The sequence below is a fragment of the Tympanuchus pallidicinctus genome, unplaced genomic scaffold (assembly GCF_026119805.1).
Source record: "Tympanuchus pallidicinctus isolate F22 unplaced genomic scaffold, pur_lepc_1.0 scaffold6, whole genome shotgun sequence".
NCBI classification, from domain to species: Eukaryota; Metazoa; Chordata; class Aves; order Galliformes; family Phasianidae; genus Tympanuchus; species Tympanuchus pallidicinctus.
Window position 1 is genome coordinate 33,756,314 of NW_026294780.1, and position 17,744 is coordinate 33,774,057.

Sequence of the window (17,744 nt, forward strand, 5' to 3'; positions counted from 1 at the left end):
TCAGTTTATGTGCAGAGTAATATTTTGTTTTCATGTCCTATAATGAAACAAACCTAGAATAAGTCTTGTGTTTTTTAAATTAAAATTGTGCTCGTTGCAAGTAGCAGTTGTTTTTGTTCAGTATTTAGTGTTAACTATTATGCGTTACTGCAAATTGAATATGAGAAAGGTTAGTGGTTAGCTTACTGAACCTTCATTTTCAAGAAAATAGCAAAATCCAAACCAAATCAGTATGTGCATATGAAAGGTTATCAAAATTGTTCTGTAGCCATACATATGGGATATATTTATTGTGTAATGACCTCAGAGAGGCTTAGGTTAATAATTCCACTAAGTCCTTAATAGCAGTTCAATGTTTTGCACAAGAGAATTTGTAATGTATTGCATTCATATAACCACCTACAAAATGTGATTGCATGGCTGATTATAGTCTCCTCCAGGAGTTCTGCTTCTTTGCCTTTCATGCATCATATAGTAAACTATCTGTGGCATTTTATCGTAGCAGAATCATTAAGGCTTGTTACTAATTCAGTGCCCCGCTCTTTTCTTTTGTACTTCTCTACACACAAATTCTTATTTCCTATCTGAGGATCCCAACAGTTCAGTGAATGTCTGTTTCAATTCAATATGCATCATAATCTTCTCAGTTTTTCAAGAAAGATTTAACTTGCCATTTTACATTCAGGCTGTTAAAAAGGAATCTCTGCAAAAGTCTGCTTCTTTTCATTTTCCTAGGTTAGTAAATCTGTGACTCTTAGAAGAGGACAATGAAATATGAAAATTCACAGTGAAAAGGAAGATTCATTTTGTCAGTTGTTTATGGACTGGTTCAGCCCAGTTCCATGACAAACATGGCAGGGGGACTCACAGACCCACGTCCTGGGAAAGGGGAAAAGGGAAAAGGGTAGGGAGATAGGCCTAAAAACAAAACAGCGGCAACAATCTGAGGAGAAACAAACTAATTTTCAAAGTAAGATATCGGAATGCAAGATGACACAATATAATACAATATAATTGGAGTCGAAGATAATAAATCAAATAAAATCAGAGAGAGTCTCCAAAAACCAAAGGCTTTACTCTAAGTAAGCTGAGGCAATATGGCACTCAAAACAGAGACTAACTGGAAGATTGAAAAAAGTGGTCCTGTGATCTATGAATAGTTTTTATCTTTCCCTGAGTGGAAAACAGTAACAGAACAGCTAACAGTCCTCTGGGAGATGTTCTTCTTTTCTTCTGGGACAGGCACCCAGAACTGGAGTATTCAGCTCTCACTGTACTACGTGATGTTATGACACGGAAAACTGATGACCAACACATAAAAGCACGACACATTTACAATCAGTATGTATTGCCTTGATTGTTAGAAAACATGACAGATGCTAAAACCATTGCTAAATTACAGAGTAGGAACTTACAGAGGCTATCAGCTATTTAGTTACCAGGCTACCAGCTGCTTAGGCTGTGTTCATATTTTTCATGTTTTCTGTGCATCTACATGTTTTCAATGAGTATAAAGCACCATATACATTTGTTTGTCTTTTTAACCACATGAGCAAGATTTTTTTTACTAGGTGATCATTGACCAGCATAAAGTTGGCATTACAGTCATTTGCAAGGACTGCCATTCAGGTTTTGTAATAGCAAACACTGTCTTTTCTACTCGCATTTATTTTTCTCCTAATTTTACAGTGGATAAAAGATTTTGTGTAGATAATATAACATAGCATGTTATGTTTTAGTTTGTGTGTTAAGAATACTTCAGAGCAAGCAGACAATGAATAAAATTTAGAATCACAGAATGGCTAAGGTTGAAGGGGCCTATGGAAGTCATCTGTTCTTCTCCCTCTGCTCAAGCAGAGATACCTAGTACAAGTTGCCCAGGACCACATACAGGCATCTTTTGAACATCTTCAAGATCATTTCACACTGGTCAACCTATTCCAGTGTTCAGTCACTCACACAGTAAAGTGTGAGTAAAGCTTCTTGATGTTTAGACTGGCCCTTTCTGTGTTTTAATCTGTGTTCATTGGCTCTTGGCACTGGGCATTACTGATACAAACCTGTTCTCTTTGCATGCTCCCTTCAGGAGTTCCTATACATTGATATTTCCCCTGAGCACTTCTACTTGTTGAACGTCTTGAGATTCTTGTCAGCCCACCTCTCCAGCCTAATACACGGCAGAAGAAGGCAATCTGCTCACACTGCGTAGTCTAAATTTTTGAATGTAATGTGAATCCCATTGTAATTATACAGATATTATATGTGGATGTCATATTCATATGTGTACATATAAATGTATGTACACACTTTCTTATTTCCACATATTTATACGTCAAGTAGGATATGTAAACATTTAAATCTTAATAAATTTTTTACAAAGCTAATATAATTTGATAAGTATCTTTATGAACTTTGACAACTATTACAGAAGCTATCAAGTATCTACTACTTTCAACAACAAAATCTCATGTCATATCCACTGTTAACTATTTTTTTCTAATTTGAAACTAAATCAACTTCTCAGTAACTTCTCTTGAGATAAAATGAAATTTCTTTTGAATCAGTAGAGCAGCTTTAGCTGAGCATTTCATTATTGATTGAATTCAGTGAATTGAGAACGATTTGTTCATTGTGAAGGTCACAGACTAAACGGTCTAAGACTTTTTTTAGTCATCCATATAATTGCAGTGCACTGATGATTTTCTTACTTCAGTAAAAAAAACTGCAATAAACGAATATAGAGAAAGAAAGTATGGAACAATATTTTGATCTAAAATGATTGAACTGACAAAGCAAATGAATATCCTAAGTATACTATACCAGCTCAATCTAGCACAAAGTCATTCTGTGGACTCAAAAACATTTTCTTACTTAATGACAGATGCACTCCATTTATGTTTAAATAAACAAGACAGAGAATAAGGGGCCTTGACCTTATACTGTAGTAAAATAATAATTTACAGAGTACTTTATCTTATTTCTCGTGTAGTCTGATACAGTCAATGATGTTTTTAACTGGAGGAACTTGCAGTCAGTCTTGCAAAGATAAAGTAGCCCAAAATGTAACTTTGATTACAATTAAATTTACTTGATACAGGTTTTTTCTTTCAGAAAAGTTTACCTTCTAGTGTAGGAAGTAGAGTTTTGCCATAATGATATTGTTCATATAAAGGTGTTACTCTCAGAGTCTTTTCAAATTCTGGTAGTTAATAGTTCTTAATTGTTGGCACTTATTCTATGACTTTTTTTCATTTTTTCTTTAACAAGCTGTATTTATTCCTAATGTATCCCACTCCTGTGTTACCAAATACATGAAGTACCATTCCAAATTTACAGATAGAAATGTATTCATTAATGCTTTCCATTCAGAAAATTGTCATATTCAACTTTTGCCAGTGAACAACTGACCTAACTAAGGCACTGCGGATAGAGAGATTTCATCTGCACAGTCTCCTTGGTCAGATGTGGATTGCTAGCACTGATGAAAATTCCAACCTTCCCTTTGTTTCCACCCATCAGATTTCCTTTCTGACAAAGTATTCCTCTGTTGCTCTTTCAGGCATACTGAAAGGTAGAAAAGGCCACAAAGGGGCCTAAACAAAAGACCAGAGAAGGTCTTTGATATTTTTGGTGAAAGAATTTTGAAAGGCGAACCTCATTAAGAAATGCCGGAAAGACATGATTCAACTGTTTTCACAAGCTATAGCAACTCACATCAAAGGCACTCTGTTCTTTTGAGGTTGGTTTGTCAAACTGAATTTTAAAATGTCTTTTCTGATTAGGTATCAAAGGTTTGTAATCATAGCACTGAGATAAATGCTTTTGATCCAACTAGTCATGATTTCTCCTTTCTCCCACTTTGCTGAAAAAAGGTTTTTTGTAGCTGAAAGTTTGCTCTCTCAAATAGTGTTCTTGTATTCTTTGTGTATGTTGTTTCCATAGAAATAAATAGGAGACATTACTTTTGGTGTGACCTAAGTGTGGGTATGGTATATGCACATATATATATACGTTTAGGAATCTATGCCCATCTTAATGTAAAAAGAACTCAGCAAATCCTGAAAAAAAAAAAAAAAAAAAAAAGAAAAAAAAAAAAAAAAGAAAAAAAAGAAAAAAAAAAAACTTCCAGTTCAGAGGAGGCTAAATTCATATCCACTCACAGTATCTGAATAAATTGAAATTTAGGCTGTTGAGGAGTAGAAATCTGTAACATTTCCAGAGGCAAAACTTTCATTGTGAACCATGGAGATAAAGTACTCAGTCATTAATGTTTGTTTTTTTTTTTTCCCTTGCTGACCTTTCCTTTTAAACAGAGATGATTATAAAAGAAATTCAAACAGTTTTAATAGGATTCACCTCCATAGAATGAGATACAGTTCAGTAAACAGAATATTCCCAACTCAAAAGTGAAATGAAGATATGCTTACTATGTGATTATTATCCCTCTGCTTACTTCTGAAGCGTTCTTCTTAATCGTGCAATGTTGAAAATAAAGTCTTAAAATATTGTAGGCACTCAGAAGTTATCATGTACAAAAGTTAGACATCTGCAAGAAGTCTACAGATACCAGTTATCTGGGAGAAATAGGAAAGATGCCTTTATTGTGAATTTAGACTTATTGTAAATTTAGACTTTTGGTGGATTGTACACATTGTATCCCAGTGGTATATGTACAGTAAAAGAGCAGGTAGAAGTAGTACAGACCACTTAGGTAAGGTAAAGTTACTAAGATAGTATTGTGAATTAAAAGTGTAAAATAAAAAATGAATAATAAAAAAAGACAAACACTAATTTGTTAAATTCAGTCACTTAATTGTCTTCAGTGTCTGAATTCTAAAGGCATATGCACATGAAAATGAAAATCTACTTACAAGTGTATTCAACCAATCAATCAGATCAGATGTGGTATCTGTTAACTGAGAGACATAAGAGTAGCCCTTGCAGTTGCAGGGCTTAAATCTTATCACAGTAATGACAGATTATCACACATTTTTAGAGAAATCAATTATACTTTTCCATGCAGAAATTTTTATGTCTGAACTGTTACCAAGAAGGGTAAAATTACAAAAAATTATTCATTCAAAGTCATCTAATTAAATATGACTGAGCAATAAAGAGAGTTCTAAATTTCTTGAGATATGAGTATCTCAAAAACTTCAGTTAGTTGTGCAGTATCCTGGACATTCAGCACTGTTTGCAGTGCTGTTGTTACCTAGTTACTTTGGGCTAGAATGAGTAACTGTGGATTACAGAATTTAGCAGAAAAGTGGAAACGTTTCCTTACTGAAGCATCCAGGCTCAGCTACAGTGTTTTAAAACAATTCAGTTTCAAATTGTATTTGTCTGAAATTGACCCTTATGAAATAAAATTGTACTGCTAATCTAATGAATCATAGAATTGTTCAGGTTGGAAAAGACCTTCAAGATCACCAAGTCCAACCGCAATCTAACCATACTACCCTAACTCAAGCAACCCTCTGCTAAATCGTGTCCTTGAGCACCACATCCAAAAAGTTTTTAAACACATGGATTTCAGTGCTTAATAACTTCTTTCTGTAAAGACATTTTTCCTGATATCCAACCTAGAACTTCGCTGGTGTAGCATGAGGCCATTTCCCTTTGTCCTGTCACCTGTTGGATGTAGAAGTGGATAAGAGATGTTATAGGCAGTTGTGTGAAGTCTTGAGATCTCTCCCCCTTGTTCTTGTGAGGGACTTCAACTTCCCAGATATCTGCTGGAATTATAATACAGCAGGAAAGAACAGTCCCAGAGGTTCCTAGAGTGTTTGGGTGATAACTTCCTGATACAGCTGGTGAAGGAGCCAACATGGGGAAGCAAAATCCTGGTCTATTACTTAGATATAAACACAATCAAAACCTAGAATGATAGCCCCAAAATCTTATTTGGGAAATAAATTTTATTCTGCTCTGAACAGTTGTTTTAACAGAAATTAGATAGATAGCTGACTGAAACTGTTATCAATTTTTATGAACAATATATGTTTCCCCATTGGCAACTCGGAGATGCTTTTAGATACATTTCACTAGCTGTCTTAACTGCAGTAGGCAAATGGAAAACAGTGCTTCACAGTGAACTTTCATGCCAGAAGTGATGGTTATTCCTTCTGCCAGTTAGATTAGGGGAACACACGATGGTTCTCACTGAGCCCTGCAGAAGTTTTAGTACTTTGCATTTTTTAAAACCATGTGAAGTGTTTATTTGTCCAAACATTTACTTAGAATTCTATCTCAGGCCTGTATACCACTGTCACCACTTTTAGGAATTAATTTTATTTTTAGGAATTTTAAATTTAATTTTTATTTATATTAAACTATCTACTGCCATTTGAACTGACTCGTGAACTCTGGCAGTCTTCTCTTGTAGGGCATGCTTTTTTCTTCTACATACAGTAATCAGCGTTTGATCACTGTCTGCGTGCAACTGAACCAAGTCCCAGATCTTCTCTGCAAATAACAGTAACATCCTTGTAGACAGTTAGATTTATTTTCATGTAAATGGATTTGGATCAAGTGCTAACATGTCCTTTTAGTGCTGTTCTTGAGCTCTTTTTCTCTGATAAAGAGGAACAGTACAGTAGTGGCTGGCCAACTGAACTTTAGGCTCTGCTTGCCACCTTGAACATAAAGCAGTTTAAAAAATGCAAACATCAACAGATTAACCCTAATATGTAGCAGTCTTAATTGTGGATTTGTCCCACATGTGGATACATGATAATTGTGTACAAAGGTAAATATCTCTGGATATCCAGTAAGTCTGGATACTCAGAAGCTTAAATATCTTTTCCCTTATATTTCTCTCTACTTGAAACTTTAGCAAATAGAAGTATATCTGTCAGGCAGTACCAAAATATCTCACAACTTCTGTGACGTATTTAGTGGTGGTATTACATTTTCTTTATCCATCAGAATCCAGGCCAAGGAAATATAATGGTGAATGCACATTTAAGTAGCTCTGAATTCATGGACTGTTTAGGACAGTAAAAGCTTCCAAATGAATAACTACATCCCACAGACAGCTTTTGCATCCTAAATTACTCAGTGGTTGGACTTTCAAATAGTTGATTAGTAATTCTTCAAGCACTGTATGAAAGGCAGTAGACTGCAAAAGGATTCATATAAGACACGGATGCAGCATGACTATAGATAGAGTTATCAGAACTGTTTCCTCCTGGGAAGCTTTACAAAAAATGGGAGGAAACAAGAATCTTGCCTGCAGGTAGTAACAAAGAAACTGTTTTTTTAAGCCACATTTTGCCATTTCATATTTAAAATGTTTTCTGAAATTTTCCAAGATTTCCGTACAGAGCTGAATCCTCATAGTATATTCTGGTGAACAATTGAGTACCAGCCCTGCTCATGTGATTTATAAATTCATAGAGAAAAATCTATGTATCACAGTGGCCTTTGGCAGTATGTGCTGTAATCAAAGAACAAAGATAACCATTTCCAGAATGAAAATATCTTAATTCCTATAGATCTGTGCAAAACACAAGTAGAATTTGGATTTAGTAATAATATTAAAATCATCTATGTTTACTGATCAGATGAAATTCATATGATTTTGAGAAAGCATATTTTGTTTTTCTCCCATTTGTTAAAGTCAGCTTAAGGTACACTAACAAAGAAACAAAAAAACCCACAACCAAACAGCAAGAAAAAAAATCCTTTATTTCTACAGTTCTAAACTGTTTTTTTTAATTAATATTTTATTGTGCATTTTCTTAGATTATATTCAGTTGGAGGTCGAGATGGAAGCTCATGTTTGAGTTCAATGGAATATTATGATCCTCATACAAATAAATGGAATATGTGTGCTCCAATGTGTAAGAGAAGAGGAGGTGTAGGAGTGGCTACATGTGATGGCTTTCTTTATGCAGTTGGAGGTCATGATGCTCCTGCTTCTAACCACTGCTCACGACTACTGGACTATGTAGAAAGGTATCTACTACATACATTTTTAAAATATATTGTCTGGAAGCATCATTTTCTTACTTATATAATGGTGAAATTTACAGCAGACTTTTTTTTTTTTCTTTCCCTAAGACATACTGACTTCCTTTTTCCTGTAAAAAAAATCCTTAGAAGCTTCCAACAGAATAGTTTTGGAGATTATTTTCTTTTCCTTTTTTTTTTTTCTCACAATGCTGTTAAATTTTAAGTTCGACACAAAACTTATCTCTTTTCACTTAAAATTTAATAAATCTTTGTTTCTGAATCAAGACATTACACATTGCAGAGTCATTAAGTAAACTTTGAGGAGATAAAAATTCTGGCCTGAAATAACTGTATAACATAATAATGTAACTAAAGATGTGGCAGAGAAAGAAGATATAGTAGATATTTAACAGCACTATCACTTCCCCTACATGGGTATCAGCTTTACACATTATATTTACAGTACCCTGTTATTTCACAAGCTGGTATTCTACAAATTCAAGATTATCCAGTAGGGCAGTGCCACTCATTTTGAAGGTACTCTTCAGATGTTCCGCTCGGGTTTGACTTCTTTTTTTTTTTTTTTTTTTTTTTTTTTTTTTAAATTTCTGTTTTTGAATGTTTTGAAGGAGAATACAGTAAAATACACGTACCATACATATACAGGTAGCAAAGTTTAAAGCAGATATATTTGATCAATTGTTTAATTTAAGCATGGAATAGGTATAGACAGGTACCAGGAAAGAGATTTTTTTTTCCATTAAGTGTTTAAAAATGTATTAAATGTCATTTTTTGTCTTTTTTTTTCATATATTTGAGTTTACTAGTTATTCAACAAGTAATCCTGAATTTCTAATTTGAAACTTATTCCACATGATTTTCCTCATGCTTAGACTTTATCCCATGTGCAAAATATTTATGTTTTCCTTATCTCCAACGGATGGAAAGTTGATCAGAGAAATCCCAGGTCTATATCATCTTTATCTTGATGGTTATCTATCTATAAATAACAATACCCAGTTTTTTTCATGAAATAAATTTATATTAGTACTAAAATCATAATCATTAAGAAGTGACCCACAAGGATCATGGAGTCCAACTTCTAACAGCAACTGGTGACAACATCTTTACTACTTCCTCTCCTTATTCGTACTTATAAGGAAGCTTTTTTTTCTTTTTTTTTTCCGATTTTGACAAGAAAATTCTTCAAAAATAAATCCTTTCCCATTACATGTGATTTTTTCAGAGAGTGTAATAGCAATGAGTTAACCACACATACTTTACCTATTTGGTGTCTGAATTGCATTATACAGTGTTCTTTGTCTAGGTATTTTTGCACTGATATGAATAATGTGCTTTATGGGCAGCTATCTTCCAGTGTAAAAATTAAAACTAAGAAGTCAGAACTTGGAAGAATATTAGTTTGCATTGAGTAGATGTGAGCTGAATGAAAGTCTCCATGAGAAAATGAGCAGTATCTCAAAGCACTGCCAATAACTGACAGATGTATAATATGGCTTCAATGCATCTACTTTTACATTTGAAAATTAATGCTCCTTCCAAAAAATATTTCCAATGACTTAGGATGCCAACGTCTAATAAGTGTTTATTATATGATTTATTAAATTATCTCATATATCCCTGAAAGTCTTACTTTCTGTAAAAATATTTTTGACATTACTTAAATCTAGTGACAACATATTTGTGTTTTTTGAATGCTGCTGTTAAATCCTGCTCGATACCAGTTAAGACATCTAGTTTGTTTCCCAGTTTTTTATGTTGGTGCAATTTTAAAGGATTTCTTATGACACTGAGTAATCTCTACTTAAGAAATATAAAATTTGGAGATATTTTGGCAGTGAAGCAATACTTGAAAAAGAATGCTGCTTGCTCTAGATGCAATATCTATTGACAAATTAAACAAGTTATTTATAGATTTTTTTTCCTTTCTCACCTTGATTTCAAATTCATTTTTTTCCCACATTAATGAACTTTACTGTAAACCTTCTCAGTCTAGGGTATATACAATTATTGTGAAACCAAAAGGTACAGTTGTATTTAGCAAAAGAAAAAATATTAGAAAACTCAGACTTTTTTGGACAGTTACAAAATGAACAAACAAAAACACCTTGACCAAATTATTTTGCAATTCTATCTCGCTGATAGAATTAAGTTTTAAGCATTTTGTTTAGCTTTTGGGTGTCCAATCTTTTGACTTGCCTGGGCCACATTTTGTAAAGAAGAATTGTCTTGGGCTGCAGATAAAATATATAATATAGTCAATGTATGTAACTAACAAAACTTGTTTTATTTTAAAATACTTTTTATTGAAACATTAAAAAAAAAAGAGAACAAAAAAACCCAAACATATAACTAGTGGGATCTAGTGGGACCTGGTTTTTGTGAAAGTAATGCATTGGTCTGGCTCAGTGGAAGTGGTTGTAGTTCTTCATGAATTCTGAAGGTGTTTGTCAAGAGATTTTTTAATGAAATTTTATTCTTCTTGGGCTTCATCCTTGAAAACAGTTGTTCACAAATGTACCTATTGCCGAAAAGCAATGACATCAGTAAGATGTGAATGTGAAGCGAGGGATATTTTTCTTTGGTAAGGTAGTGTCACATTCTATCCATAAGGGGAGGATCTCAGTAGCAATAATAATGTAATGATATTATATAACGATGGAGAACTTTAGCCATCACAGAGTTCCTTTTTAGTTAATTTAGACTGTCATTTCCAAAGTCTGAGCTACCTTACACATCAAATGACTGAAGTCTGCCCAAGACATTTCATCATTAAACTGTTCATTTCTCTCAACTGATTGAAAAGTGATTCTACTACATATTATAGACGGAGAAAAAAACGTATTTCTATCATACTCTGATGTAAAAATCTACTTTGTTATCTGAATGAAATATCCATCACCTAAAAATGAGTTTAACCTAACACTCCAGACTGCCTTAGTAACTCACTGAGAGGCAATATCAATGGATTGATTTCAGCTTTATAGTAGATGCTAAATATACTGAAATGGCCTCTGGTATTAACTGATGTTACACTGTTAATGAATATCTAAGTTAATAGCATAAATTAAATATTTAATTTTTGAATGTCTATTATTATGTAATTCTGCTTTCAGTTTTAGAAATTCTGTGATGGTTGTCTTTAAAACTGTACTATTTTCTTCACTTGTAGAGAGATTCTAACTGAAATGAAGTTAAAAACATGAATTCCTGGGGAGGTTTTCTGGCTATGAACATTTTATATTAGCACAGTAGAATATAATTATTGCAAAAATACTTTAATATTCTACAAAAATATAATGATTTATTTCAAATTTACACATAAATATATACATTAAGATATTGCTTTTCTACTCAGAGCTATGTTATGACACCTTACACCATAAATAGTTTAGGATTCTTTATTAATTTTCTTTTTTTTTTTTTCAAATAGTTAACTGAAAGTTTCAAATCAACATTAAAATACATGAATTGGGAATACAGTAATCTTTTCTTTCTGCTGTTACAGAAATATTTTTGATAAGGTGCTCATGGATTTTTGTTTTTCTGCAAAATGGCTGTATTTCCCATGAAGATCAGCATGAAACAACACCTTGCTTCTCACTGTGCATTCAATTTCCCTTCTCCTTCATTAGGTATGATCCAAAAACTGACACATGGACAATGGTGGCTCCACTGAGTATGCCTCGAGATGCTGTTGGTGTCTGTCTCCTTGGTGACAGGTTGTATGCAGTAGGTGGATACGATGGGCAAACATACTTGAACACTATGGAAGCCTATGACCCTCAAACTAATGAATGGACACAGGTACTTTTTATAGTCTGTATTTTTTCTCACGCATTTTGATATTTTCTCAAAAACAAAACAAAACAAAAAAAACCCAAACCACTTCTTTTATGAAAAAATATTTTGGTATCTTAGATCACTATGGCTGTGAAAGTATTCTTAATTATTTTTTTTTTCTCAGTTATTATATTAAAAGATTCCTCTTCAGGTAGGAAAAAGAACTAAGAAATCAGTAGAAGAGAGAATAAACACTCATTAGAAATGTAATCTTTTACCATTCAGGTAAAACTAGCTAATGTCTATTCCACCTGTTTTTTGTGCAGAAGTAATGTTACAAAAATTGTTAAAATGAATCCAGAATTCTAATTGCTGACAGGCATGTTTTGAAGATGTTTCATGTGAAAATACTGTGTTTACTGTATGTAGGGAGCTAAGTTTTCACTTCATTTTTCAATTTCATTTGCCTTTTTTTGATGGATATTTTGAAATGTTGAAATATATGTATGCACCTAGTACTGAACTGTATAAGAATAGAAGCATTTTCATAGTGCAAAGTGGTTGCAATTGGTGATTTTGTTGTAAAGAAAATGTCATAATAGTGCTTTCCCCCCCCCACACACATTTTCAAGCAAAAGATACAATATACGATTAAGTAATTTAAAACTACAGTACTAGCACATTGTGGGTATTTAATCCCATTTGTTTAAAATATTTTATATTAATACTGACAAAAAACTTTGGCTCGCTCTTGCATGACTAGACTACTCAGTTTTGTTGTTGTTTTTTTATTATTATTATTATTATTATTTATTTTTTGTTTTGTTTTGTTTTAATGCAGATGGCTTCCTTAAATATCGGAAGAGCTGGTGCCTGTGTTGTAGTCATCAAGCAACCATGACTTTGTCAGCACTGCTTAGGATTTTACTGACTGTGAAATGATTATTTTTCTATCAAGACAAGAACAACTTCACATGAACATGGATTTACGCAATGAATACTGTGTTGATCACAAATTTGAAGAAGCATGAGTGAGAAATATAGAGGATTTATACCAAATAAAATTATAAAAAATATTCATTCTGTGAAGAAGAAAAAAATCAGATTGCTGTAGGCATAAATATGTAAGCATTCAATAATATATTCTGTACTGTTCTCTCAAATGTGTTCTAGAGAACTGGATAATTAAAAGCATCAAGGGACAGCTCTACATAAGAATCAGAAAGGAATTCAAGAGTGGCTTTCACAGCTTTAAGAGTTTTAACAGTGGAAACATAAAAGTATATTTAATGACTTTCAAACTCTTGTTTGCTTGTTTGTTTGTTTTTTGAGAGAAAAGTAGATAATACAATTTTTCTATTGAGGTCTTTTCTTCAAATTGGTTATGGCTTTCCCGTCTAGACAGGTAGTTATTTTAAGGAAGACAATTAGATCTTACTGAAGTGCAGAAAAAGAAAAGTCTGGATATTCAATTTTAATTTGTAATGATTAAGCTCTTGCTGTACAGTAGGAAGAAAAAAAAAACAAACTAACTAAACATCCAAGATTATATTATTGTTTAGATTGTACCTCCTTGCATCTTAGAATCTATGAGGGAAAAACCTGAGTATTCAATCTAATAATACACAAAGCAAGCCTTTGGCTACGATGGGGTCTTGTTGCAAATATGGGAGTCAAAAGGACAATGTCCTAATTCTTTCTTAATTTTATATTCACTTTATGCACGCGAGCTCTAATCATGTTGTTCAATGCACCTTCTGTATATCAAAAGCTCATAAATGGATGGAAAATAGATACCATTTCTTCATTACCTCAGGTAAAAGGAAAACCGTTACCAGAAGAGCCTCTATAGAGCCTCTTCTCATTTGAACTGACAGATCCAATGACATTTCAAAAGGGATTAAAAAAAAAAAAAAAAGCCCCTATATTTTATTTCTTTCTGGCATTCATACCTACAAAATGCTGCCTGATTAGTTTGACCAATTTATTATTTTCCACTTCTACAAGTAGGGAACTGAGAATATATGCAAGTGGAATTAGGCAAAATTAGACTATTTTATCAAATAATTTCTACACTAATATAATATGTGCTTCCTGCTAAGCACATATTATATTAGATCATCTCTAGCAGCAGTGGTACACTCCACTTTTGACTTGACAGTATATTCAACATTGAAATTTTCTATAGAATCATAGAATCATAGAATCACTCAGGTTGGAAAAGACCTTAAGATCATCGAGTCCAACCACAACCTAACCATACCACTGTAATTCTAACAACCCTCCGCTAAATCATGTCCCTGAGCACCACATCCAAACGGTTTTTAAACACATCCAGGGATGCTGACTCAATCAACTCCCTGTTCCAGTGCTTAACAACCATTTCTGTAAAGAAGTGTTTCCTAATATGCAGCCGAAGCTTACTTTGGTGCAACATAAGGCCATTTCTGCTTGTCTTGTCACCTGTCACCAGTGAGAAGAGACCAACGCCACTCTTGATGTAAGCACTTTTCAGATATTGGAAGAGAGCATTAAGGTCTCCCCTCAGTCTCCTTTTCCCCAGACTTAAGAGCCCCAGTTCCTTCTTGGTCAAAGCACTGTAATGCTACTGTACTCTGTCACTAGTAATTTTGATAAGGAATTCTCGCGACAGTTAGAAGAGCTTTCCTAGTACAAACCAGCTGAGCTGGAAAAAGATATAGTGTCTCCAGCTTTATACAGAAATGAAGATGTATCTAATCTTTTTAAGAGCATTAGCATGCATGGAGATCTTCGCTTCCTGACACAAAGTGAACATCAGTTCTGAAGCCTAAGTATGCCATTTTAATTCTTTTGTCTACTAATAAGAAATCATCTGCAAAACATTTAATATTGTTTTTTTTTTTTAATCTGTGTTTGAACTGCAATTACAGTATTTCTTCTGCAAACAAACATTTATTTTTCTATCACTGTAACACCTTGTTTAGTAACAGATGTTACGACTCAACAAATTTTGCTCCACAAAATAATAAGCTTTTGAGACCAAACCATGAATTAGAAATTTAATTGCAATTAAATCTGACATTAATATGCAGTTCTCCTATACAGATACCTTATAAATTTTAAAAAATAATTTTAATTCTATTTCCACAAATTCCTTTTGATTATATTCATACACAATATAAATATACTTGCTCTAATACTAACCTTCAAAAACTAATTTTTATAATTGAAGTCTGACAGGTATTTTTTTTTCTCTCTCTGCTTTGATCATTTTTATCTTTTGTTTATCCTCAATCTTATTTTTATTTTCAATTTAATTTTATTCTCCAAATTTGGCTCTTAGGTGTTTTTTGTTTTGTTTTGCTTTTATGTCTTTTCTTCTGGACTTTTTCCTAAGAAGAATGTATGGAGATGCTTTTGATGAGAGTTTAAGTTTTCCTTGCCATTGTGTTTACTCCTTTGAAAACAACGATGTTTCTATCTGTGAATTGACAGGGAATACATTTAAAGTCAAAATTATATTTAACTTAAATCCTTGGTCGTATGTTCATTTCAAATCCCTTCCTTATATGCAACTGTTAAAATTGCTTGTAATAGTATGCCATGTGCTAAATGGTATTGCAGGTGCAGGAAAAAGCCAGGCTGTCTCATTGTCTAAGCATGATACTTAGCTCTCAGGTAATCCCTCTGTTTTTACAGTGTGAAAAGTAAAGCAGAATAAAATTTTCAACTATTAACTTCACTGAAAATATAATTAAATTCCTCAAAATGCTCCTTACAAATTTTAGTTTCAGAGTTTATTACAATAAATATCTCTTCCTGTTTTCTTACTCATCTCCTCTCCCCACCTCCAGATCATTTTGATGTTTCAGAGATTTTCTGCTATTGAGAATATTTTCCCACTGAATTATTTGTGATGAAAGCATCAAGTGCAATAGTATAGCATACTGGTAGCCAATTCCTTACTCTCTATGAAAAGAATCGTAGAATGATAGAATCACAAGGTTGGAAACGACCTATATGATCATCTAGTCCAACCGTCTCCTCATCACCATTGCCACCACAAACTAAACCACATCACGCAGCACGTCATCCAGATGCCTCTTGAACACTGCCAGGGACGGCAACTCCACCACCTCTCTGGGCAGCCATTCCAGTGCCTGACCACTCTCTGTGAGAAATAGTTCTTCCTTATGTCTAAAGAAGTAGACATACAGGGCATAATGAATAACGGCTTATTTTTGTTCTTCAAAATGAATCTTCTTTGATACATCTTCAGCATTTTAAAATTGGGTATATTTAAGAATCAATATAAACTTTCTAAAAATATAAACATTTTTAATAGAGAGCTTTCAAGTATTCAAAAATTACTCCAACTTTACAGAGCTGTATTTTTAGTCATGCGTAATTCATCATTCTCCCATTGCTGGCATCCAGATTTCTTACAGGTGTTCTTAGTTCCCAGTTTTGTTTTGTTTTTTTCCCAGTCCAAGGGACATGTAAAGCTGGTTGAATAAAATATCAAAGGCAATATTTGCAACTCATTTTGAAACTTCTGTATGGTGTACACAAATGAGAAATTAGGATCACAGAGTGTTCATAGAGCACATTTCCAACTTTGATGGAAGGTTTGATTCAAGGTTAGCTTTTCTACCATTTATAGCATCCTGTGTAATCTGGATAATATTTATCAAAATATTAGAAGAGATAATACTGTGAGAAGGATAATAAAATAGAAAAAACCAGTAAAATAGTGTCTAAAAATGTGAAAAGAATATTAGGAGAATAGATTTTTGTTTCTTGAGAGAAAACAATTCTATTGTTCCCAATAGAAGCCATTTGATTTTAAGAAAATAACTGCAACCAATCTACTGGCTCGTAAATTGAAGTATTTAAAAGAAGTATTTATTTATTTATTTATTTATTTTTAATATAAAATGGGAACTTTGTACATTCAATAGAAAAGAAGAAAAAATATTAGTTATCCAAAAGTGATTCTTAAAATCTCAGTTTTGAAAACAGGATATTTTTGAATTTGCTATACCAAGCAGGTGTACATACGCTAGGTAATACGGACTCAGTGCCACCTCAAAAGAGAATCTAAATATATAAAAGTAAATTACAAAATATTTCTGTTTAAAAATAGACTATCCATGCAATGTATTTGTTTTAACTGGAATTAGAACGTGTAAAATATTCAGCAAAATGATTATTCTTCAGCCTTATTCTCAATCTGCTGTAAAGCTTTTCAAATTGGCACAACCTTATATTTCTAGTCTAACTCCCCTGCAATGAACAGGACAACTACAACTCAATCAGGCTGTTCAGAACCTGGTCTAGCCTAACCATGAATAGTCTCCAAAAATGGACCTTCCACCACATCTATGGGAAACCTGTTCCCATACTTCACTACTCTTATCGTAAAAGCTTCCTTATATCCAAACAAAATCTCCCCTCTTTTAGTTTGAGACCATTTCCCCTTGTCCGATCACCACAGACACCATTAAAGAGTCTGTCCTCTTCTTTCTTACAGTCCCCCTTTAGATACTGAAAGGCTGCTATCAGGTCTCCCAATGAGCCTTGCCTTGTCTTCTCCAGGCTGAACAGCCTCAGCTCTTTCAGCCTGTCCTCTTCAGGGCAGTTCCAACCATTGGATCATTTCTGTGGCTTTTCTCTGAACAAACTCAAAAAGATCTGTGTCTCTCTTGTACCAAGGACTCCCCATCTGGACACATCACTTGACGTGAGGTCTCACCAATGCAGAGCAGAGGGGCAGGATCACCTTCCTTGACCTGAATTGAAGTTTAATTGCTCAAATTTGAAAATATTAGCTTGATTTTTGAATAAATGTCACATATAGTGAGCATAAGTGTGAGAGCACAGTCAATTAATATCCATGAATACTGGCATGATGTGGATAAGTATGGAAAATGCTAACTTTCAGAGATCTCTTTTACCGTGAAAATTAGCTTTTGTTCTTTACTTCTGTTAAAAGTTGTTCT

The 17,744-nt window shown here is 33.4% G+C and overlaps 1 protein-coding gene across 1 annotated transcript in view; it reads left to right on the forward strand.

The window, feature by feature from the left end:
* The window catches only part of KLHL1 (kelch like family member 1), a 240,216-nt gene extending 222,795 nt beyond the window's left edge, over positions 1-17,421 (forward strand). The window contains exons 9-11 of the mRNA XM_052705588.1: positions 7,747-7,959; positions 11,613-11,784; positions 12,602-17,421. Coding sequence (XP_052561548.1) covers positions 7,747-7,959; positions 11,613-11,784; positions 12,602-12,661 — 445 coding nt within the window. The 3' untranslated portion in view covers positions 12,662-17,421. The remainder of the gene's footprint in view (positions 1-7,746; positions 7,960-11,612; positions 11,785-12,601) is intronic.
* Positions 17,422-17,744: the final 323 nt, after the last annotated feature.